Source organism: Schistocerca serialis, chromosome 7, assembly GCF_023864345.2.
Source record: "Schistocerca serialis cubense isolate TAMUIC-IGC-003099 chromosome 7, iqSchSeri2.2, whole genome shotgun sequence".
NCBI classification, from domain to species: domain Eukaryota; kingdom Metazoa; phylum Arthropoda; class Insecta; order Orthoptera; family Acrididae; genus Schistocerca; species Schistocerca serialis.
The window spans coordinates 139,346,848-139,369,486 of record NC_064644.1 but is presented as its reverse complement, the minus strand read 5'-3'; the positions used below and the strand labels follow the sequence as shown (position 1 = coordinate 139,369,486).

General features: G+C 42.9%; 1 protein-coding gene across 1 annotated transcript in view; it reads right to left on the bottom strand.

The window, feature by feature from the left end:
- Positions 1-534: 534 nt before the first annotated feature.
- The window catches only part of LOC126412935 (uncharacterized), a 103,853-nt gene continuing 81,748 nt past the window's right edge, over positions 535-22,639 (bottom strand). The window contains exons 4-6 of the mRNA XM_050082826.1: positions 6,888-6,974; positions 1,511-1,533; positions 535-1,420 (exon numbers count right to left, since the gene is read on the bottom strand). Of these exons, the coding sequence (XP_049938783.1) occupies positions 535-1,420; positions 1,511-1,533; positions 6,888-6,974 (996 nt within the window). The remainder of the gene's footprint in view (positions 1,421-1,510; positions 1,534-6,887; positions 6,975-22,639) is intronic.

Below are 22,639 nucleotides of genomic sequence, written 5' to 3'. Positions count from 1 at the left end.
AATGAGAGAATGTCAACTTCCCAGTAAGAATGTCTCGTTTGTGAACTTGGTACATAGTGTGGGATATAATGAGAGAATGTCAACTTCCCAGTAAGAATGTCTCGTTTGTGAACTGTAGAGACGATATTCCCAATACATAAGTTTAAACCGGCTGGTTATCTTAGGCGTAATTTTACATGTACAATCGAGTAACGTACTTCCGCGATAGAAATGACGTAGCTCATACTTTTCATGCTCTTCTTGAGTACAACTGAGCGAAAATAAGGTATTGATTTCTGTAGTGCGTCGTGGCTCTCACTTTATTTGTGTCACTGTGTTTCTGTAGTGTCTAATTGTTTCATTTCGGAGTTTGGTCGTTTCTGAAGGCTGGCGCAGTACTATCCCACATGTGTACATGGGATGACAGATCATATTATAACTGACATCAAAGTTTCAGCAACACATTTTGCAATACAAGCCATAAAATCAAGATTAATAAGAAAGATGCTTTCATAAACTTTATTAATTTTGAGTTCCAATGACAAATTCATAACATTACATTTTATTTGCAAAAGCGGGAAAAGGTGGAGGGCCTTGAAGATACACCAGCTGACCAGATGGACTTTTCTTTTTGGAAATCTTAGGGAACGCCTGCTTTGGGGGAGGGCCAGTGAGAATCGCACCCTGTAGGGCTGATGGTGCAACATCAGCTGCATGGAGCAATGAAGATAATTCAGCGGTGGTGACACCATCCTGGAAGATGGTGAGATTCAATACTTCATTATTGGCAGCGTTGTTGAACTTGCCCAAGGTGGTAGGTGGCAGTGACTCAGCAGGAATAGTATTGCCAGTGCCCAAGGCGGTAGGCAGAATCAGGTCAGGAGTGGATGTGGCATCGAGAGCATCCAAGATGGTGGGATGCTTTGGTTCATCGTTGGCAGCCTTGTTGCCACTGCCCAGTGCCGTGGGGGGCTGCAGTTCAGCAGTAATAATATCGTCACTGTGCAAGACATCAATATTAGTGTCGCAACTGCCAGGGTTGCTGGGAGGCAGCAGCTCACTAGTGGATGTGACATCGAGAGAATCCAAGATGGTGGGATGCGGTGGTTCATCGTTGGCAGCCTTGTTGCCACTGCCAAGTGTCGTGGGGGGCTGCAGTTCAGCAGTAATAATATCTTCACTGTGCAAGACAGTGGGGATCAGCAGTTCATTTGTGGATGTGGTGTCACTGCCTTCGAAGACAGTGGGGTGAGACGGTTCATCGGCGGCAGTGTTGTCTCCATTGCAAAAGGAGGTGGGGGGTTGCAACTCAGCAGCATTACTACCTCCACTAGGCGAGGTGGTGGGGGCCAGAGAGTCATCAGCAGCATTAACATCGCCACTGCCCAAGTTGGTGGTGGGCAGCAGCTCATCAGTAGTTGTGGTCTCGCCGCCTGAGGTGCTGGGATGCGGCGGCGGCGTCGGTGAAGGCGGGCGTGGCAGCGTCGGTGGCAGCGGCTGCTGCTCGGCAGGGGCAGTGTAGCCACTGCACATGGTGTCAGAGACATCATAAGCCTGGAAGCAGAAGGATATTCTGCATTAGGATTGACTTTCTTGTATGTAGTACTGGTTCAGATTACGTGCTTGTAATATCTGTTTTTGTATATTCACTGAAAAGAGAAAACGTGAAACACGATAATATAATTATTGCTGATTAATGAAAGTGCGATAATACATTTGTCTAAGTAAAATATTATCTGATAGGTATTTACAAGATCACAGGTTTATGGAAGCGTGAACAGACCACCAGATATTTTAATGATTCATGCAAAGGTGTGTGCATTGTGTTATACAGATGCCACATATCAGTTTGTGGAACGGAGATCGATGTCTGTGTCACCTGGTCAGTCAATACAGGGACCGTTACAGATAGTTGTAGATCACACTGGAGTTGTAGATGGATAATGCCCCGTGTGATCGATTGCAGACAGCTCTGGTGTTTGATCAGGCCAAGATATTATGTCGATACCCTGAATATAGTTTTTTGGGTTACAACAGCGGTATGTGGGCGAGAATTAACCATTTATGAAACAAAGCCTTGAATGCTGTACATGAATGGCAGCACAAAATGTCATATCAACAGATTGATGTATAAATTGTGCGGTTAGGGGTAGTGGGATAACCATGACAGTGCTCCAACCGTCATATGAAATTGCACCTCAGACGGTAGCTCCAGGTGTTGCTCTAATGGATGAAGCACACAGACATACCGCTTGCAGGGCCTCAACTGGCTCTTCCTTCTAACCAACTCACGACCAACACTAGTATGGAGATAGAACCAGCTTTCGTCATGAAACACTACAGTATTCCACCGTGCCTTACGATGAGCTTTCACCTAACACCACTGAAGTCGTGAATAACTGTGTTTAAGGTTCAGTGGAATGCACGCTACAGGTTGTCTGGCTCGGCGATATCCTTGAAGTCAACGATATTGTTACTCATATTGGTGCTGCTGAGTCAGTACTACATGTGAGAGCCATACGCCGCACACGATGGTCTTCCCACTCAGTCGTGTCACTTGCCCATTCGGGGCCTGGTCTTCTTGCGACCGTACGGTTTCGTGACCATCTCTGCCAGCAATCAAGTACAGTAGCTACATTCTTTCCAAATATCTCTGCAATATTGCAGAAGGAACATCCAGCTTCTCGTAGCTCTATCACATGGTCCTATTCTAACTAAGTGAGGTGTTGATAACGACGTACTTTACTGTCGTCTAATAACCATGTCTCGTCTCAAAAACAATTAACATTTACGACCGTTACAGCCTGTATTTCAAGGAAACGTGATTGAAAAGTCATAGTGGTGCTACTAACGCCACTCTCAGGTGACGGGTGCGAAATTTAAATAGTCGTCTTGTTTCAAATGTAGAAAGACGTCTACCAACTTCCGTTTATGTCGTCTAACTCCTCGTTAGTGCTGCAGGTTTTTTTTTATGTGTATTCTGGTGATGCTACGTTAATCAGGTCGTGTGGGGTGCTCACCAATTTACTACGAGGGCTGTCCAGAAAGTAAGTTACGATCGGTCGCGAAATGGAAACGACTATGAAAATCCGATAAAGCTTTGCAGAGATGTGTTGGGCAGTGTCTCTAGTATGACTCTAGGTAGAATTACGTCGCTCTTTTCATTCGTGAGCTCTTAGTGAGCGCGTAAAGACGTTATAGAAAATAGTGTCTGCCGCCAAGTACGAGGACCTGGTGAGAATTTTTCCCTGAAGCTATGCAACCAACATTTTATAACTGTCGTGCGGTTTCTTCTTCAAGACAACCCTCAGCCTCATTCTGCATGGGCAATGAAGATGTTCCTGCATCCTTTCAATTGGAAATGTTTGGTTACCCACAATACAGCCCGTAATTGTCTCCAACTGAGTTTCATCTCTGCTCAAACGAACCGCTGGCTGTGAAGACAACATTTTGGCACAGACAACGAGCTTTAGGCCAGCGTAGAGAATTGGCGGAAACTACTGGCGGCTGCTTCTATGATGAGGGTATTGGAAAGTTGGTACAACGCTACGACGAATGTCTGAGTCAGAACGGCGACTACGTAGAGAAGTAGCTGAAAGGTGTAGCTAACTGTAACAAATGAAACATTTCTGACTTTCACTGTGAATTTCATTTCGCGATCAATCGTAACTTGCTTTCTGGACAGCCCTCGTATTTTAAGGTGTACGTGAAATTATACATCTGAATTTGTGTAGTTAAAATGGGTTACTTCAAAACGAGGTAACCACAGTCGAAATATTACACAGCAAAATACTGCAGCCAATGAGGGCCGCTAGTATTTTCTGTCGATTAACTTGGTTGCAACTTTTTGCGCCACTCCAGAAGATGAATCAGTAACGTTATAGAGTTGCATAGGATAACTGGATGATTTGAGTTGCTACATATAGTTTATCATCGTCAGTTGTGGCACCTCTTTTGTATCTCTTACGGCAGAAGACACCCGGCAAAAGAACTAAACCTTATTCTGAAAACGACTTTGTCAAAGAGGACAGAGGGGCGGACTGACGTTCAGGGCACACTCTTGCCCTTGGGGCGGAAAGCTGCCCATAAAGGTGGAACATAAGCAATGATCAACGACTTAAGGGTGCAGAACGCAATGGAAACCGGTGCATTATAGACGCATTACGTGAATCCACAGGATCCGTGGACTGTGAATTGAAAACGTGTCATGATGCTCTCCCCACTGGCAAAAGACACCGGAGACTGCGAAGATGGAGGTAACCGTGAGAAAAAGATTAAGTCACGGACGAAAGGATAATGTTCTGAGAGCCGGATGTGATTATGTCCGAAGTCTGAACATCGTAGAGAAGCTATAAATTCTGAAACTGGAAATGCAAAGGCATAATCTAGATATAGTGGGGGTCAATGAAGTAAATGAAAGGAAGACAAATATTTATAGTCAGTTGAATATAGGATAATATCAACAGCAGCAGTGAATGGTATGATGGTAGTAGGATTCGTTGTGAATAGGAACGTTGGACAGAGAGTTTATTGCCGTGAACAGTTCAGTGATAGGGTTGTTCTCATCATAATAGGCAGCAAATAAATACCGAAAATAATAGTAGATGTATACATGCCGACGTCGAAAGCTGACAATGAATAGATGAAGTAAATGAATATAGTGAACGGGTATTTCAATAAGTAATAGGGGATGAAACACTGTTAGTAATGGGGGACTGGGATGCGGTTGTAGGGGAACGAGTAGAAGAGAGGGTTCCTGGGAATATGGGCTTGTTGTCAGGAATGAGAGAGAAGACAGACTCAGTGAGTTCTACAAGTAAATATCAGCTACTAACATCATTCTCCAAATTCAATATTTAACGTCGGTTATTGCCTACCATCGATGCGCAGACGTGAGCGTTGAAATAGAAATTAGTATCGAAGCTTTGCCATCATCGTGCATCCCTAATGTGAACATTTTCTTATGATATGAGTTGACTTTGTGAAGAATTGTGCCATCTGTGCCGATACAGAGAGGCGATTCGCTGAATACAGAGAGAGTGTTTTTTTTTTTTTTTTTTTTTTTTTTTTGCGGCATGAAACATTTTAATAATGTTTGTCACTACGATTAGTCTGTGTTGTAAAGGATCATCATCCTAAATGGGGAAAGTTTATATTATTCACACTCATTTCCCTCGACATGTGTGCGCGTTGCTGTTAACTGCGACTGTAGATTGTAGATTCGTCTCGTGAGGTCCTAAGGGTGTAGTGCCTGTTTACGTCGTCAACGACAGTGTGGTAATGAGTGTGAGACCAACTGTAATTATCAACCCTAAATGGGGGTATGGTAGCAGCCAGACACGAAAAGTGAGTAAATGCTCAGCGTCCAGTAAGCGAGATCCTAGCAGTTGCTGGTCTGCACCGTCTATAGCTGGCGCATTGCCCTTTCTACATCTGTACCAGGACAGGTCCCATTACTTCTGTTGGTTATGTCAGTCGTTCATTCATCCATTAAGCAGTCGTACTCGGCATATGCTGACGCCAGGCAGGACACTTAGGCATTTGAGAAAGTCACTGACTCTTTTATGAAGGAGAAGAAACTGTCAGAAACCAAAGTGGAAGGTCGTATTAACTATTTACTTCCAATATACTGTAGTGTAAGAGTAGTATGAATGATGTGAGTGAGGTGGCTTCTTTGAAAAATCGAAGGCTTGTTTTACTGCTTTCTAGTGTGTATCCAGCGCTAGCAGCGTCGTCTTGTTGGTATATCTGACTTCATTCGGGTCTGTCAGGTGATTTTCTGTCGGTGGAATTGATGAATTTCGTATCTTTATTGATGCGGTCCAGTCATCGTGTCTTGGATCTGCCACGATGTCATCGGTCATTTGTGCCCAGGTGCATATCTATTCTTGCCTCCGACTCTACTTTAATTCGCATGACGTGTCCGTATCATCTTAACCTGCTTTCCCGTAGTTTGTCTGAGATGGGTGCAAGTCCAAAACGTCGACTGGAAACCCCAGGTCTTCATCAATTATAATAAGGCTGGTGCTTTTCTTATGCTTTTCACATGATATTTATTCGCAAACCTACTATATAATTATCAAAGGCATTTAGCTCCAACAACCGGAGATAATCTCGTATAATAATAGAGAATAAAAGCGTGTAGCATCCGTAGATCAGGTCACTGCAGTGAAAGGGTAAAATATCTCGAAATGCACTTTTACACATCGAGTTTCACTTAGTGTAAAACTAATGTGCGGCTGGTCCTGGCGGAGGTTCGAGTCCTCCCTCGGGCATGGGTGTGTGTGTTTGTTCTTGGGATAATTTAGGTTAAGTAGTGTGATAACTTAGGGACTGATGACCTTCTCAGTTAAGTTCCACAAGATTTCACACTCATTTGAACATTTTTTTCCACAAATGAAAGGCAGCCCTACCATAATGCTGACCTACCTTCACCTACATCATGAAAAATTTTCATCTACTGGGTAGTAACTCTTGCAAACACATTTGGCGTGTTGCCTGTCCGAGGGTGCAAAACGAAAGTTGATATTGGCAATAGCAACATCGATGGTTCAAATGGCTCTGAGCACTATGGGACTCAACTGCTGTGGTCAGAAGTCCCCTAGAACTTAGAACTACTTAAACCTAACTAACCTAAGGACAGCACACAACACCCAGCTATCACGAGGCAGAGAAAATCCCTGACCCCGCCGGGAATCGAACCCGGGAACCCGGGCGTGGGAAGCGAGAACGCTACCGCACGACCACGAGATGCGGGCGCCACATCGATGGCCGGCCACACGCAAATCGTCATTTAAAGATGTATATCAAGTTTTTGGATCAAGCAACTAAGTATGACTCATGGAGAGAAATCCTGCCGAGAGTATGTTTTGTATGCTATTGGTGTGAGGTAGAGAGCCTGTACTCACCTGCGCCTTCTTGTTCTTCTTCAGCTTCTTCCGCTCCTCGCGGTCAGCGGCACGCCGGCGGATGCAAGGGCACAAACGGCGAAACATCTGCGTCAGAGAAAACCCGTGTCAAGTCCTATACGCCATAACATTTCTACAGTAAATCGTGCCCATTACCTCCACTCAACAATATTAAACGCTCCGTCACGTGGGGTTTACTAGAGACGAAGTGTTTGAGTGTCCCGTAAATGAAAGGGGACAGCCGCTAGTTGTGTGTGAAACAGAAATGGGCACATCAGTGAGCGTAGCGAGGTGTACAAAAGACACGATCGAAGACTTTGTGGCCTCATATTCACGACGAGGCACGGGTCGTGTCCACCGTGCCCGAATGCGTTCTGGGAGAATGTCTGGCGTGGTCGAATGGCTTACGTTCCAAAGTCGTGAATCAGCTCGCCAACCATGATCTGCAAGTGTCGACGGCGTATACAACAGCTCGGGCGTCTTATGAGCTGCATTTGCGCTTTTCCTAGAATCTCTGATGATTTGTTTTTGACGAGGACAACGAGTGATCAGAAGCTACCGAAATAAAGACTGAGGTACTGAATAATATCATACTTATATGTTTCATTGGAAATGACAACCAGGATACCTCGTTAGCTCACGTAATTCTCAAGAGTACAGGTAGCGCAGCGTTGCCTGATACCCTGTTTCTCTATTTCTGGAAGTATTCCATGCAAGTGTCGAACATTCATAGAGGACTAGCAGTATCGGAATTAGCATGATGGGCTTGAAGAATTTAGTTAAAAATTTAAGTTAATACTAATTACAACACATCGTTAAAATAGGAGTAAAGTACATCCTACATAAAGATTCTAGAAGTACTGAAGGAATATTATCTGTTCCTTGTTCAATCTTTAGTTACGATTTTTCAGTAGTTTGGTTACCCTCTGACACTGTTAATCAACCCTCTGTGTCTTCCATATCGACTTCCATTTCTTCTTATATCACTTCTGTAAACAGCTCCTTCCCAGTTGGACACATTCAACAAACGCTTTCCACTTATCGAGCTCTCTCCTGGGTTGAACGGGGGAATTCCGTATGTGCTCTAAATGTTGAGAGCTTTTCTCTTGCCTCTGAATTATGTACACGCTGAACCCGACCTTCTGAAGACCAGTTCCTTTCCGATATCTTCGCATTGTTCCCGCACCTGATCGCTTTAGATTACCTGAATTTCTATTCATTTCATTCATAAGTCAATTACATAGCTATGGTTTTTTCTGAAGATTTTTGTACCTCTTTCAGTTACTTCATGTTTGGGTTCACAGCTTCAAAGTAGCTTCTAAATGATGAAACCTGTTCAAACCACCATAGGCTATCAGTTTTATTATTCAGAGTGCGTTTAATGAACCACGTATATGTTTCACATTACTAGCCAGTTTCATCCTTTGGCCGTTTTCAAATGTGTAGCGTTCGTTATGTGGGTGTGGGTGTCACATTTCAAAATGTGGTGGGTGAGGGTGGGAGGGAGAGTCCACTCTCACACTCTGGCTCACATTCCACTACAGAGTGAAATATTCAGTCTGAAAAATGTAGTAAAATAATTTATATTTCAGTGTCGATGAAATACTCTTCGCCGCAGGTGTAGGAATGGAAGTTCATAAGTCTTACGACACCGGCGCTCGCATAGAGTGAAGATGATTTTCATCGAGATTCCGTTTATCTTATGCAAAGTAGCGGTTTCGCCTCTTTCTGACCTACATGAGTATCATGGTTGCTGATAATTCCGATGTGTTGTAACTAACGTGCCTGGTGCATGCTACGAGTCGTGTCCTACAACTTAGCACCGATGTACATGAAATTACGTGTGCGTTATTACTTTAAATCATAGTTAAGTAGCGGAAATGTTACAGATTTAATTTTATACACTTTACAGTAATGTCCCATTAACTGAAATACTACTCTCGAACTGTCAAGATTCGAAGCTCTATGTTGTGAACTTCCCACGGAGCTCTCATTATAGGCCTGCTGCCTCTATTATCACACAGTCTCACATCTCAGCCCTCAGAGACTAAAATAATAACTAGCAGCATAATCAGGCAATGACACGAAAGTAAGTCTATAATTAAGGTAGTCCTCAACCGAAAAATTTATATAAGTTCCAGAATGGCTCTCAACGTTAACGTTTAATCCCTCAGAATGATGCTACCAAACAGCACACGTTGCCTCCAGCCATCAGTGGTTGTCTTCGCTAGTCGCCACTATTTTGCAGTCAGTTGTGTGAGAAAGGACACACCAATGCTGAAATTTTTAAACGTGGTACACACATCACCAATGAGCTTTATGTTGGATAATGACAAGGAGCTGAAACTGGTAGGTAATGTGCAATATATACATGTTGGAACAAAGGAAATTCACATGATAAAACTTGCACGTGCGATCGTTGTAAATAATTTCCTCCTTCTTTTGTTCCTGAACTCAATTATCTCTTACGTTAACCATTGCTCCTTCCCACGTACCTCGCTTCCATTTATGGTTTTTCTGTTGTTGTTGTTGTTGTGGTCTTCAGTCCTGAGACTGGTTTGATGCAGCTCTCCAGGCTACTCTATCCTGTGCAAGCTTCTTCATCTCCCAGTACCTACTGCAACCTACATCCTTCTGAAGCTGCTTGGTGTATTCATCTCTTGGTCTCCCTCTACGATTTTTACCCTCCACGCTGCCCTCCAATACTAAATTGGTGATCCCTTGATGCCTCAGAACATGTCCTACCAACCGATCCCTTCTTCTAGTCTGGTTGTGCCACAAACTTCTCTTCTCCCCCATCCTCTCCAACACCTCCTCATTAGTTATGTGATCTACCCATCTAATCTTCAGCATTCTTCTGTAGCACCACATTTCGAAAGCTTCAATTCTCTTCTTGTCTAAACTATTTATCGTCCATGTTTCACTTCCATACATGGCTACACTCCATACAAATACTTTCAGAAACGACTTCCTGACACTTAATTCTATACTCGATGTTAACAAATTTCTCTTCTTCAGAAACGCTTTCCTTCCCATTGCCAGACTACATTTTATATCCTCTCTACTTCAACCATCATCAGTTATTTTGCTCCCCAAATAGCAAAACTCCTTTACTACTTTAAGTGTCTCATTTCCTAATCTAATACACTCAGCATCACCCGACTTAATTCGACTACATTCCATTATCCTCGTTTTGCTTTTGTTGATGTTCATCTTATATCCTCATTTCAAGACACTATCCATTCCATTCAAATGCTCTTCCAAGTCCTTTGCTGATTCTGACAGAATTACAATGTCATCGGCGAACCTCAACGTTTTAATGTCTTCTCCATGAATTTTAATACCTACTCCGAATTTTTCTTTCGTTTTCTTCACTGCTTGCTCAATATACAGATTGAGTAACATCGGGGAGAGGCTACAACCCTGTCTCACTCCCTTCCCAACCACTGTTTCCCTTTCATGCCCCTCAACTCTTATAACTGCCATTTGGTTTCTATACAAATTGTAAATAGCCTTTCGCTCCCTATATTTTACCCCTGCCACCTTCAGCGTTTGAAAGAGAGTATTCCAGTCAGCATTGTCAAAAGCTTTCTCTAAGTCTACAAATGCTAGAAACCTAGGTTTGTCTTTCCTTAATCTAGCTTCTAAGACAAATCGTAGGGTCAGTATAGCCTCACGTGTTCCAATATTTCTACGGAATCGAAACTGATTTTCCCCTAGGTCGGCTTCTACTAGTTTTTCCATTCGTCTGTAAAGAATTCGCGTTAGTATTTTGCAGCTATGACTTATTAAACTGATAGTTCGGTAATTTTCACATCTGTCAACACCTGCATTCTTTGGGATCGGAATTATTAATTTCTTCTTTAAGTCTGAGGGTATTTAGCCTGTCTCATACATATTGCTCACCAGATGGTAGAGTTTTGTCAGGAGTGGCTCTCCCAAGGCCGTCAGTAGTTCTAATGGGATGTTGTCTACTCCCGGGGCCTTGTTTCGACTCATGTCTCTCAGTGCTCTGTCAAACTCTTCACGCAGTATCATATCTCCCATTTCATCTTCATCTACATCCTCTTCCATTTCCATAATAATGTCCTCAAGTACATCGCCCTTGTATAGACCCTCTATATACTCCTTCCACCTTTCTGCTTTCCCTTCTTTGCTTAGAACTGGGTTTCCATTTGAGCTCTTAATATTCATACAAGTGGTTCTCTTTTCTCCAAAGGTCTCTTTAATTTTCCTGTAGGCAGTATCTATCTTACCCCTAGTGAGATAAGCCTCTACGTCCTTACATTTATTCTCTAACCATCCCTGCTTAGCCATTTTGCACTTCTTGTCAATCTCATTTTTGAGACGTTTGTATTCCTTTTAACCTGCTTCATTTACTGCATTTTTATATTTTCTTCTTTCATCAATTAAATTCAATATTTCTTCTGTTACCCAAGGATTTCTACTAGCCCTCGTCTTTTTACCTGCTTGATCCTCTGCTGCCTTCACTACTTCATCCCTCAAAGCTACCATTCTTCTTCTACTGTATTTCTTTCCCCCATTCCTGTCAATTGTTCCCTTACGCTCTCCCTGAAACTCTGTACAATCTCTGGTTCTTTCAGTTTATCTAGGTCCCATCTCCTTAAATTCCCACCTTTTTGCAGTTTCTTCAGTTTCAATCTACAGTTCATAACTAATAGATTGTGGTCGGAGTCCACATCTGCCCCTGGAAATGTCTTACAATTTAAAACCTGGTTCCTAAATCTCTGTCTTACCATTATATAATCTATCTGATACCTTTTATTATCTCCAGGGTTCTTCCATGTATACTACATTCTTTCATGGTGCTTGAACCAAGTGTTAGCTATGATTAAGTTATGCTCTGCGCAAAATTCTACCAGACGGCTTCCTTTTTCATTTCTTACCCCCAATCCATATTCCCCTACTACGTTTCCTTCTCTCCCTTTTCCTACTACCGAATTCCAATCACACACGACTATTAAATTTTCGTCTCCCTTCACTATCTGAATAATTTCTTTTATTTCGTCATACATTACTTCAACTTCTTCGTCATCTGCAGAGCTAGTTGGCATATAAACTTGTACTACTGTAGTAGGCGTGGGCTTCGTGTCTATCTTGGCCGCAATAATTTGTTCACTATGCTGTTTGTGGTAGCTTACCCGAATTCTTATTTTTTTTATTCATTATTAAACCTACTCCTGCATTACCCCTATTTGACTTTGTATTTATAACCCTGTATTCGCCTGACCAAAAGTCTTGTTCCTCCTGCCACCGAACTTCACTAATTCCCACTATATCTAATTTTAACCTATCCATTTCCCTTTTCAAATTTTCTAACCTACCTGCCCGATTAAGGGATCTGACTTTCCACGCTCCGATCTGTAGAACGCCAGTTTTCTTTCTTCTGATAACAAAGTCCTCTTGAGTAGTCCCTGCCCGGAGATCCGCATGGGGGACTATTTTACTTCCGGAATATTTTACCCAAGAGGACGCCATCATCATTAACCATAAAGTAAAGCGGCATGCCCTCGGGAAAAATTACGGCTGTAGTTTCCCTTTGCTTTCAACCGTTCGCAGTACCAGCACAGCAAGGCTGTTTTGGTTAGTGTTACAAGGCCAGATCAGTCAATCATCCAGACTGTTGCCCCTGTAACTACTGAAAAGGCTGCTGCCCCTCTTCAGGAACTACACGTTTGTCTGGCCTCTCAACAGATACCCCTCCGTTGTGGTTGCACCTGCGGTATGGCCATCTGTATCGCTGAGGCACGCAAGCCTCCCCACTGATTCTAAGTGCTTTTGTGTATGTCTTACATTCCAGTATCTGACATCGAAATATCTGTGTCAGTAAGTTGTAATCCGGGTGCTATCTTCTCATACATTCGAGCCTGTTCCAAGAAGATCTCTTTCTGTTGTGATTCTGTAATTGTGCTCAGAATTTCCCAACAGAAATTTATTTCACATCTCATGATGTCTTTATCCTTTCTATTCCTAATACCGACACCGTATTCATCCCTAACTCTCTTGTTCCTTTCTCCACCACAGTGTTCCAATCCCCTAAGGTTATTAGCTTTAGATCCTGCTTTAAATGTCGTCTTACACTATATCCATCTCTTCAACTTCTGCTCGTCACTCAACATCTAAACCTGAGCTACATTTGTTAGTGATAGTTTCCTGTCGATTCTGTTCAGATTATCCATGTCACTGAACAGTTCGTAGTAATTGAACTTTGTGTCCTACTCTTCTACTCGTTACATTATTTTCTGGTCCTGTTGATACTATCCTTCATTAGTCAGACCAGAAATCCAGAAGTTCTTTCGATTTCACTTCATCTACACAACTATATCTACATTGAGCCTTTAGAGTGACCTTTTACCAATATTTTTGTTTCACATCCGAAGTCGTAGAATATAACGGTATTATGGTAAGGTCAATCTCTTTAATCATGGCCTCCTAAACTTGGAAAGTTCCCTTCCTGGATATACAAATGATAGGCTAGATCTGACACTTTGGCCAATTGAGGGACAATCATGACACTTTCTCAGTTAGAAGACACAAGTCATGTGTACTCACGTTACGTGTTTCTAATAATATGTTTTGCACTGCGTTTTGCTCATTCATACCGTTGACCGCTATTGATTATTCGTCATTACCGATAGTTTCACACACCAAGATCCAGAGCCTGGACAAAATCCCTATCCACATCTCAAGTATAATTGGCAATCCTGTTGAAGAGTCCTCGGTGCCATAGCTGATGATCTTTACATAAAGTGTATTCCTTAGCTGGGATCTAAGCCGGCACCTAGAGCTTTTTGATCCGTATTAAAAGACGCTACCGCTTTTTTTCTCCCTCCAAATCACTTAATTAAAGAATCAATTCAAAATAATACAAAAGAAGTCATCTCGACAAAAACAAAAGGGTTAAATCAGAAAATCGTAAATGTAGGAACATGTCGTTAATTTTAACGTGCCCACCGCGTCTTCCCTCCGTCACTTCTCCAGCGTGTAACATTTAAATACAAACAAGGGTGTCAACAAAAAAGGGGCGGGGGGACTTCAGCTCATCCAACTCCTAGTCGATGAAAAACAAGATACAGCATATTAGAAAAACGCTCTCGATGACGTGGCATCCTGAGACACGTCCAATGGGCTGTGGCCATATATTCGGATGTGCGTCATATCCACTCACCATCACGCAGTGGACATAATGTCCAACAAGCAACATGATGGCATTTTTCTTCGACCGAGGAATGGAGGTTGAGTCGGGACGCACGAGAATCTTCCCCGAGATAGCCGCCTCCGACGTCCTGAGGAGAAAAGTCAGTTGTGGGCGAAGCCGCAGGAGATCGACCGATGATATAATGTATCAGTTTCATGGCAACGAGTACAGCGATCCGTCACACTGAGGACAATACGAAAAAGTCGCATGTTGGTAGGTACAGTATCATGAACAACTTGGTACCAAGAGGACGCCACTTCCATCAGGAAAGTCGGGACGCTAACGTTACACCAAACAATCTTTCAGTTCGTTTCTGGCGACAGGGCTTTCACACAGCATTTTTAGGAAGAGATTCACTTGAGAAAGGATATTTACTCTTAAATAACTGACTTGAAGAAAAAATTCCTTAACTTGCCTTAGTTTATAACTAATCCTGCCAATTTCAACTGGAGGTGTTAAACTCGCCGGTCGGATACAGTCATGAAGGCAAGCTATTAGTGACTGGGGAGTGCGTAAGACATGTGAAAACGGTGCGACGGATGAATAAGGCAGAAGCCTTAATTCGAATGTCAGGGAGACCCAAACCTCGCAGCAGACGGGGCCGCGCCATTACCCCATAACGCACGAGAAATATAGAGTTGTGCCAGATAAACCTGGCAGTTAAACTTTGCAACTTGCGGTACATCATCGCGGGAAGTATAAAGATTTGTGCAGTAAAATATGCCTTACCTAACACATACATTTCCATGGCCCGGACCTTATGAAGAAGTAAGAGAGAGCGACGTTCGTGTTCAATGATTGCTCCCTGAACCTTATCCGTGACAGACGTCCAGTTTATCGTAGCCATCTTTAGCGGACAACTGTCAATTACAACCCTAACGATCGATTGCGGGTGACTTTTAAAGCCCATGGAATTTCAAGATCGTCAAATCCTCGCTAACTGAGTAATCGACATTTCTGGTCATTAACCCGCGCTCCCGTAAGACGACAAAAAGCATCCAAAACTTCCTTCAGCAGTGGTATATCATCAGTGGTACGGAGAAAAACCACAACGTCAGCAGCATCATATGCACGAACGATATACCTTTCTCCCAACAGCGACCAGCCACCCAAACGAGCAGTTATAGATCACATAAGGATTCCAGAAACAGAACGTAGAGCGGCATAGATAATGGACACCTTTGAAGGACGCCCTGACACACAGCGATGGGGGAAGTAAGTCGGCCATTTACGTCAATGGACGTCCGAATACCAGCAATTAGTGAACTAAACAACAGTCGTGCAGCATGATTAAAATCAACATTCGTCAATATTCGCGTGAGAAATCCAAGATAAACGCGGTCGAACGCATGGTGAAAATCAATGAAAAGGAAAGCGCTTGGCTTGGGAATGGTGGAAGCAATCGAACTTAGATCACGACATTCAGCAACGGGAGTCAGGAGAGTACGATCCTGAAGACAGCTTTGATGGCTCGCGATAATGGTAGCCAGCAACACCGATAGTCTGCTATTTACCGATCGCGCCACTGCATTATAATCATAGTTGAAGAGGGTTATATGCGAACCTGGTCCACAAGCAAACGTCCCGACGTCTTTGAGATCAGGACAATTTAGCGACCTTAAAGCTGGCTCGGGGAAGGCCTCCGTGGAGTACTTCATTCAACATGGAAGTTAACGTATCTCCAATTAAGAGCCAAAATCGAATATAAAATTCTTTTGGAAGGCCATCGGGGCCAGGTGATTTGTGGGAGGGAGAACGAACTACGATATCAAGTATATCATGGCGATGGAATACAGAGAAAAACTCTTCCAGGAGAGCTGGTGTAACAACACTACCAAGGAGGGAGGTAAAGTCAACAGACGGCAGACTGTCTGAATCCACTTCAGTGTAAAGGTCAGAAAAGTAATGGTAAAGTTCATGCATGATATCAGAGTGGGAGGACCGCTCACGTCCATCTAGAGAACGAATGGCAGTAATACACGTCTTTTGAGATCGTTGGTGAAGCCGAAGAAGATGATAGAGAGAGGCTAACTAATCCTGTACGATTAAACGAGGCTGTGAACGCAAGGGGAAACCGTCCATTTGCCTACGTTTGAGTTGTAGAAGTTTTTCCTTCACACGGTGGACGTCTACGACTCTCAATGGGGCATCACGAGCTTTATCGTGAAGATCTTGAAGGATAGCATAATAAAGTTTCCTCGTTCGCCTTATTTCAGCCGCTTTATCAGCGCTAAAACGCTTAAGTGTATTTCGAATCCGAGGTTTCGCAAAGGTAACCCACCATTCTAGAATTTAGGGATAACGTGCCTGGGACTGGATTGTTCGCCGCCGTACGTCTGCGATGATGTCTTCCAGACAGAGGTCCGTCAGATGTAGTGTTTAGCTTCAACAAAGGGCACGAAAGATGGGCCCGCTGCGGGCCGTGGGTAAAAGTAATTGAAACAGAACATAGATCAGTGAAACTGGCAGGAATTACATCAATCGATAGATTTATAGGATTTTACTACAGATGGGGGAGATAAATAAAAGCGGTCCAATAGGCTATTTGAAGTAGCTGTAAATAACGTAAACCGCACCCATGTAGGATATCTGCAAACCCAAGCATCTTGGAGATGCAAAGAAAGTCACCATATCATTAATTTTATGACACTACGTAAGACGAATTAAAATGGTCCCCTAACAAAACCTTGCGCCAGTTCCGACGGAGTAATTAAACAACTTCTTTCTTATAAAACAGCGCGCGGTCGAATGAACGACCGGATCCAGAGGGAGCGTAAAGAAAAATTAAGGTGAGGTCATAAAAACTACAGCCTAAACCGCGACCATCATTTAGAGTTTTGAAGTCCGTCAGCGGGATTCGATCTCGATAAAGCAAAGCCATACCGGTAGAATTTTCGGCCGCGGCATTGAAAACGTAGTGTATCCAGGAAGACAAAACACATCAAATAACACCTCTTGTAAACACACGATATCAGCTTGGGAATCGTAAGTAAACTCCCGTAAAGTAGAAAACCGTAATTGGCAACGTATCGTATTAACATTGAGCGTTAGAAATGGATATGCCTGCATCCTTCAGCACATGTAAGGTCAATGAAACAACGCTCACGAAAATGCAGTCATCACGCCCATCTCTCCCAACGTCCGTAAGCCGTGGAAAGAAGGTATAATTCTAATCCTCCCCGTCGGAATCCGAGAAATCCTCGTTTCTCTTTTTACGACGCGCCGCTGCACGTGCAGGTTGCAAACGCTGTTTCACACCACTCCGTGAAAACACACACTCATGATGTCGAAGGGTTGGGGGCATGCAAAACTCCGATTTGATAGAGGAGCCATCTCCACTGCACTCATCGGAAGTCGGGGAGCACAACTCAGAACGACTTACAGCAACATCAGGTACAAAAAACACGGGTTATGCAGTGGCGGTGTCAGATTGCGTCACCCAAAGACTGGCCAGCAGGCAACGTTGCTGCGGGAACATCCGAACTCACGGGAACCGTCGCGTCTCACGTGAAATGAGGGACGCAGATACAACACAGATTTCAGCATCAACAGAAGCAGCTACATCATTTCTAGTAATACTTGAATCACAATTCACGTCAGTAGACAACTCAGTGCCGCCAGAAGGTGCACCCTCTGTCAACGCCGTATCACAAGAGCGAGACTGGAGAGGGACGCTCTCGAAATGTCTACCGTCCTTAGTCCGCTGGAGTTGGACTTGCACTTCAGGAGTCGTCGTCCCCTCATGGACAGAGGCCGTACCGGGACGCACCGGTAATGGTGGAAATTCCCGAGGATTAGGGGCTAATGTCCTCCCAACATCGCTTAAAGCTGGAGATTGACTGTCAGTAGACTGCGAAGACACTATGTCTGCTAATGTTAACGGACGACGTTTTTGATAAGACGATGTCAGAACAGTAGCACGGCGCGGTTAGTCGGATGTGAGATGACCGCTTTCGTTACAGAGAAAACAGGTTTCTTCTTGCCCTGCATACGTAACATGGACCTGGTAACCACAAACAGTTAAGCGGGAACCAATATTCTTTTTAATGCACATGTCCACAGACCGGATACAATTTAACACTGTAAGCGATGTTGTGCTGTCCAGCGTTCCCATCGGAGATGCCGTATGATTCCAAACGGGAGCAACGCAGTTTTAAGAAATGAATCGTCCACTTCAGGAGGACGGTTATTAACTGTAACCGGAGTATACTCGAGTGCCGCATTTTCAAGGAGGACTTGACAAACGGAATCATCTCGATGTGTAAAGAACACTTTAGAACCAATCCGAGAGAGAAGCCGTTCTATTTGCACGAGATCATAAAACTTCACAAAGAATGCATACAAATCAGAATCAAAGTAAGCAGTATGTACCACGGATAACATCAGCCAAACATTTGTGAACACGACGCATACTCTTGTCAAAAGTGAAACGAACAGTAGCTCGATGATGAATAGACTTAGGAGACTAGACAGACTCCATGGCGCGGGCAGAAGTCACCGCCACCGAGAGAGAAACGACGGGAAACTCCGCTACGCAACTACCATGTGACTCCGGCCGATGCACCATCAAGACTAAGTAGCTTCGACATAAGCGGTGCTGCGGCACAGGCCGTAGAAAACCACGACCTCTTCGCTCGACGCGCAAAGCGACACTGACCCCTACACCACTGCCACCTACAACAGTTATCGACATGGATTATTGCGTGGAAATAGACGGGAAGATCCGAGATCGTGTAACTACGCGATCGGTGACCAGCCATTGGTGTTAATAATAAGCGCCAGTGCTAGAACTGATCTGTGCTGGGCAATGTATTTTTCAATGATGACGCGTATCTAGCCGTGAGAAACATTGATGGCCGTTGGAGATTTAGCGAAAGGTGTCCAAGTGAATTTACGGATTTCACATATGACGCAGATTGCTTACAAATTTAATCAGAAAATTTCGTGAATAAAGTACGTCTTTGTGGACTCTTACAGAGCTGGTATTAGAGAATGTTCAGAGAAGTGTGCAATCCCTGCGCTTTTAATGCCGTAACAAAACTCCACAAAAATTAATGGGTGACACTGCAAAAAGTGCGTTGTCACCACGGAGAACCATACTTAAAGATTTTCGAGTGTTCACAGCTCACTCCAACGTGTAGCTGTAGATTTGATGTCGCTATGGAAGCCGCAGCTGTCTTGCGTCACAGGAGATATCACTCGTTCATTACTGCCAGTTTTATACCAGTTAATTTGGAGAGATACGGTTAGAAACATAATTATCTGTTGCTCCTAGATGTTTCCATTTATTTTATCACATTTTGCTTGAAACTCCAGGACAAGGCCAGTTCTAGCTTTGCAAATACATTGAAAAAATTTGGAAATTTGCGGTAAGGTCTTGTGGGACCAAACTGCTGACATCAACGACCCCTAAGCTTACGCACTGCCTAATCTAACTTAAACTAACTTACGCTAAGACAACACACACACCCACGCCCGAGGGAGGACTCGAACCTCCGACGGGGCGAACCGCGCGGGCCATGACAAGGCGCCCAAGACAGCGCGGCTGCACATACATGGATAAATAACGTATATCCTAGATGTAATACGACAGGGTAGTATCTCATAAACCGTATCAACGACACACTTCGAACGAAATGTACTCTTCAACGGTGCTCTGAATGAAGAGAATCTTGCTGGCTGGAATGTGCTGAGAACTACAGATAAAGGATACATAAATAATTGATCCCTGATGATACTCCAGAATTAAAATCTTGGTGCAGAAACTACTAAATAATAAATAATTATTACTTTCTGGATGTCTTTTTCTGGTATTTTCTTCCTAGTGAGCACCAGGATCATATAGCCTTCGTCACAGAAACGAATTATTTTTGCCTATTGTCTACATTTATACCAGTAAAATATCAGTGCCAGGGATTCAAAGACATTCGAAATTTCTATGTGAAACCTGCTTCTTGCCAAATTTCGTGATTCTGAACCAACGGGATTCATCCCTTACGTTTGCATGAGTGGGTTTACGAGAGTTGAAATATGTGACGTAAATGGCCGTGTCTTTCAGTTGCTTTGGCTTAGTAGTTCACATTATTCCACCACCAAGAGACTATAGAACTTAATATGTGATATCAAGTTACAACGTGAGCGTCTACCCGAAAAAGAGACAGTCTGATAATAAATGACGAAAAAATTTGATGTGATACACCTACAGATTAATTGTGTTGAGAATTTTTTGTTTGGCTGTAGTGTGAAACCTTGCTTACTTCAAAATTTTGTGATTCTAAGTCAACGGGAAGTACGCTATAGGTGTTGATGCCTGGGTATGAGAATATGAAAGTATGTCATATAAATTGACTTACAAGATTGAACTTTCTACCACGCCAAGGGACGGTAGACCGTAGAAGGTAACTCAGAAATCAATTGATAAATCTCCCCGTTGGTGAGGAAAAGCTGTTTTAACAGTAGGACATACAGACAGACAGATGAACATCAAGTGAGCTTTTAAGATTTTCGTTTTTAGCGAATGAGGTACGGAACGCTAAAAAGCAAGTTCTTAAAATTTGTCTACAGCAAATATGTTGAATGTACGTTGTATGTGCAGCATTGCACTCTTTTGATAGGTATCTGTAACGATCATTAATCTTCTCTTCCATCTTTCATTTCATCTTCCCCTGTTGGGTGGTATAGCTTCTCTGAATCCTTCGCCTGCGGAGAATGATAATGAGACGAAGAGGGAGGATAAATAAACTATTCAAGGTGTCTCAAGTCCCGTGTTATCTTTTTTATAAGTCGATAACGAGATAATCTCCCCGGTGAATGTGGTGCTCGCCTGTTGAAACATCACGCTGATCGCTTTAGAGCGCTATTAACGGTGTAGAAGGGGCACAAAGATGTAATGTGGCCCTCTACAGCTAACGAATGTCAAGGAATATGAGTGATGTGCATATGGCAGGAAGGAGGCTACGTGTTTTCAGATAACCACGTCAACACTGTGCATGAAACGGCCAGATTTGTAGGTCTGTCCTTGTAGACTGTCCCATATGTGTACGAACGATGGTGTACCACGCGCACACGTCTAACACGAAGTAAATGCGACGGGTCTAAAACTTTTGTAAATGACAGGCAATGGTGACGAGTCTCACGCATTCACATCGATAATTTATTTCAAAGCTGTCAGTAATTGCTGTGGCCATTGAATGCGAGACCCTCTCAATCAGTTTCCAAGCGAACATAGTTTTCTTCTTTCTCTTCTTCTTCGCTTCATGTATTAGACAAATTTCCTGTTGCGGTACTTCATCTCCTGTATGGTTTTCCTACGTTTGTTCTTCCAGTCTATTTATATCTGACGGACCTTAACGGGACTTTGGCCACCGATGCAATTTACATGTTCGTTCCATTATCTCCTATTTTCCTTTATTTTTTCGTTTAGGTTATATATTCCTAAGCCTATTTAAAATGTTTGACCTGCTCTAAGATTTTTTTAAATCGAAAACTGTTTTAGATCTTACTGGTTGACTGCCCTGAAGAACCATAACTTTCGTTTTAACTACCGACAGTGTTAGGTAGTAGTCTGAGGCTATCTGCCACAATTTATAGACTACAATCGCAAGGTCACCTTACTTATTTTTAATAAGTGTTAGGTCATCCTCGTATGAAATTATATTTAGCCTAGTGATACTATGTTAAAGGACTCCATTTATGTCGAAAACATTCGATTTTCTGATAACTTCATCTGTATGTGTGTTGAAGAGTGTTTAGGAAATACAACAATCTTGTCGTACCGTTGTTTGTGTGAAATGACTGGTGTTATATTTCCTATAACAATTTCGATCTTTTTGTGTAGGCTCCTAAGAGCATTTATGAGGTGAGTTAGATAACGTCGTTCAGTTATGATATTCCATTGCATTTTCCTACTCACATTTTCGAGTGCTTTCTTAAAATCCGAAAAGGCATGATGTGTGTCCGTACTGAACTCTCGTCTTCTTTCTATAAAGTATTGCAGCGTAAGAACATTGTCAATAGTTCACAATCCTTTTCCAAAACCTGATTGTTCTTCAGATATTAGCTTTTAGATGATATTCTTAAGTCTTGCATTCAGGATTTTACCATCAGTGTTAAGTCATTTAGTTCAGGTAAAGTCTGAATTAAAGTGTCATTATACCAAATTTTTGATATGGAGCTGTACACTTCTTCCATCCTTAATTATTAACACGTACCTTCTCTCCTATATTATACAAACACATAGGATCATTTTAGTATGCACTGAGTGATCGCACCACTTTATAAGTGACACATTGTGTGTCATGCAAATGAAGCTCTATATTGCTACGATTCTGCGTCTGCTTTCCGATTTATGTACTTCACTTTCCGATTTATGTACTTCACTTTCATTCTCTTCTCTTTATATTCACTATACATTTCATTAGTGGAATTAAGTACATACGCCTTGACGGCTTCTTGTTTTTCTGTAATAGCTGTTTCTACCTCTGGCGTCCAATTCCTTGCTCCACTACGTTTCCTGTATTTAATTTTCTTCCAC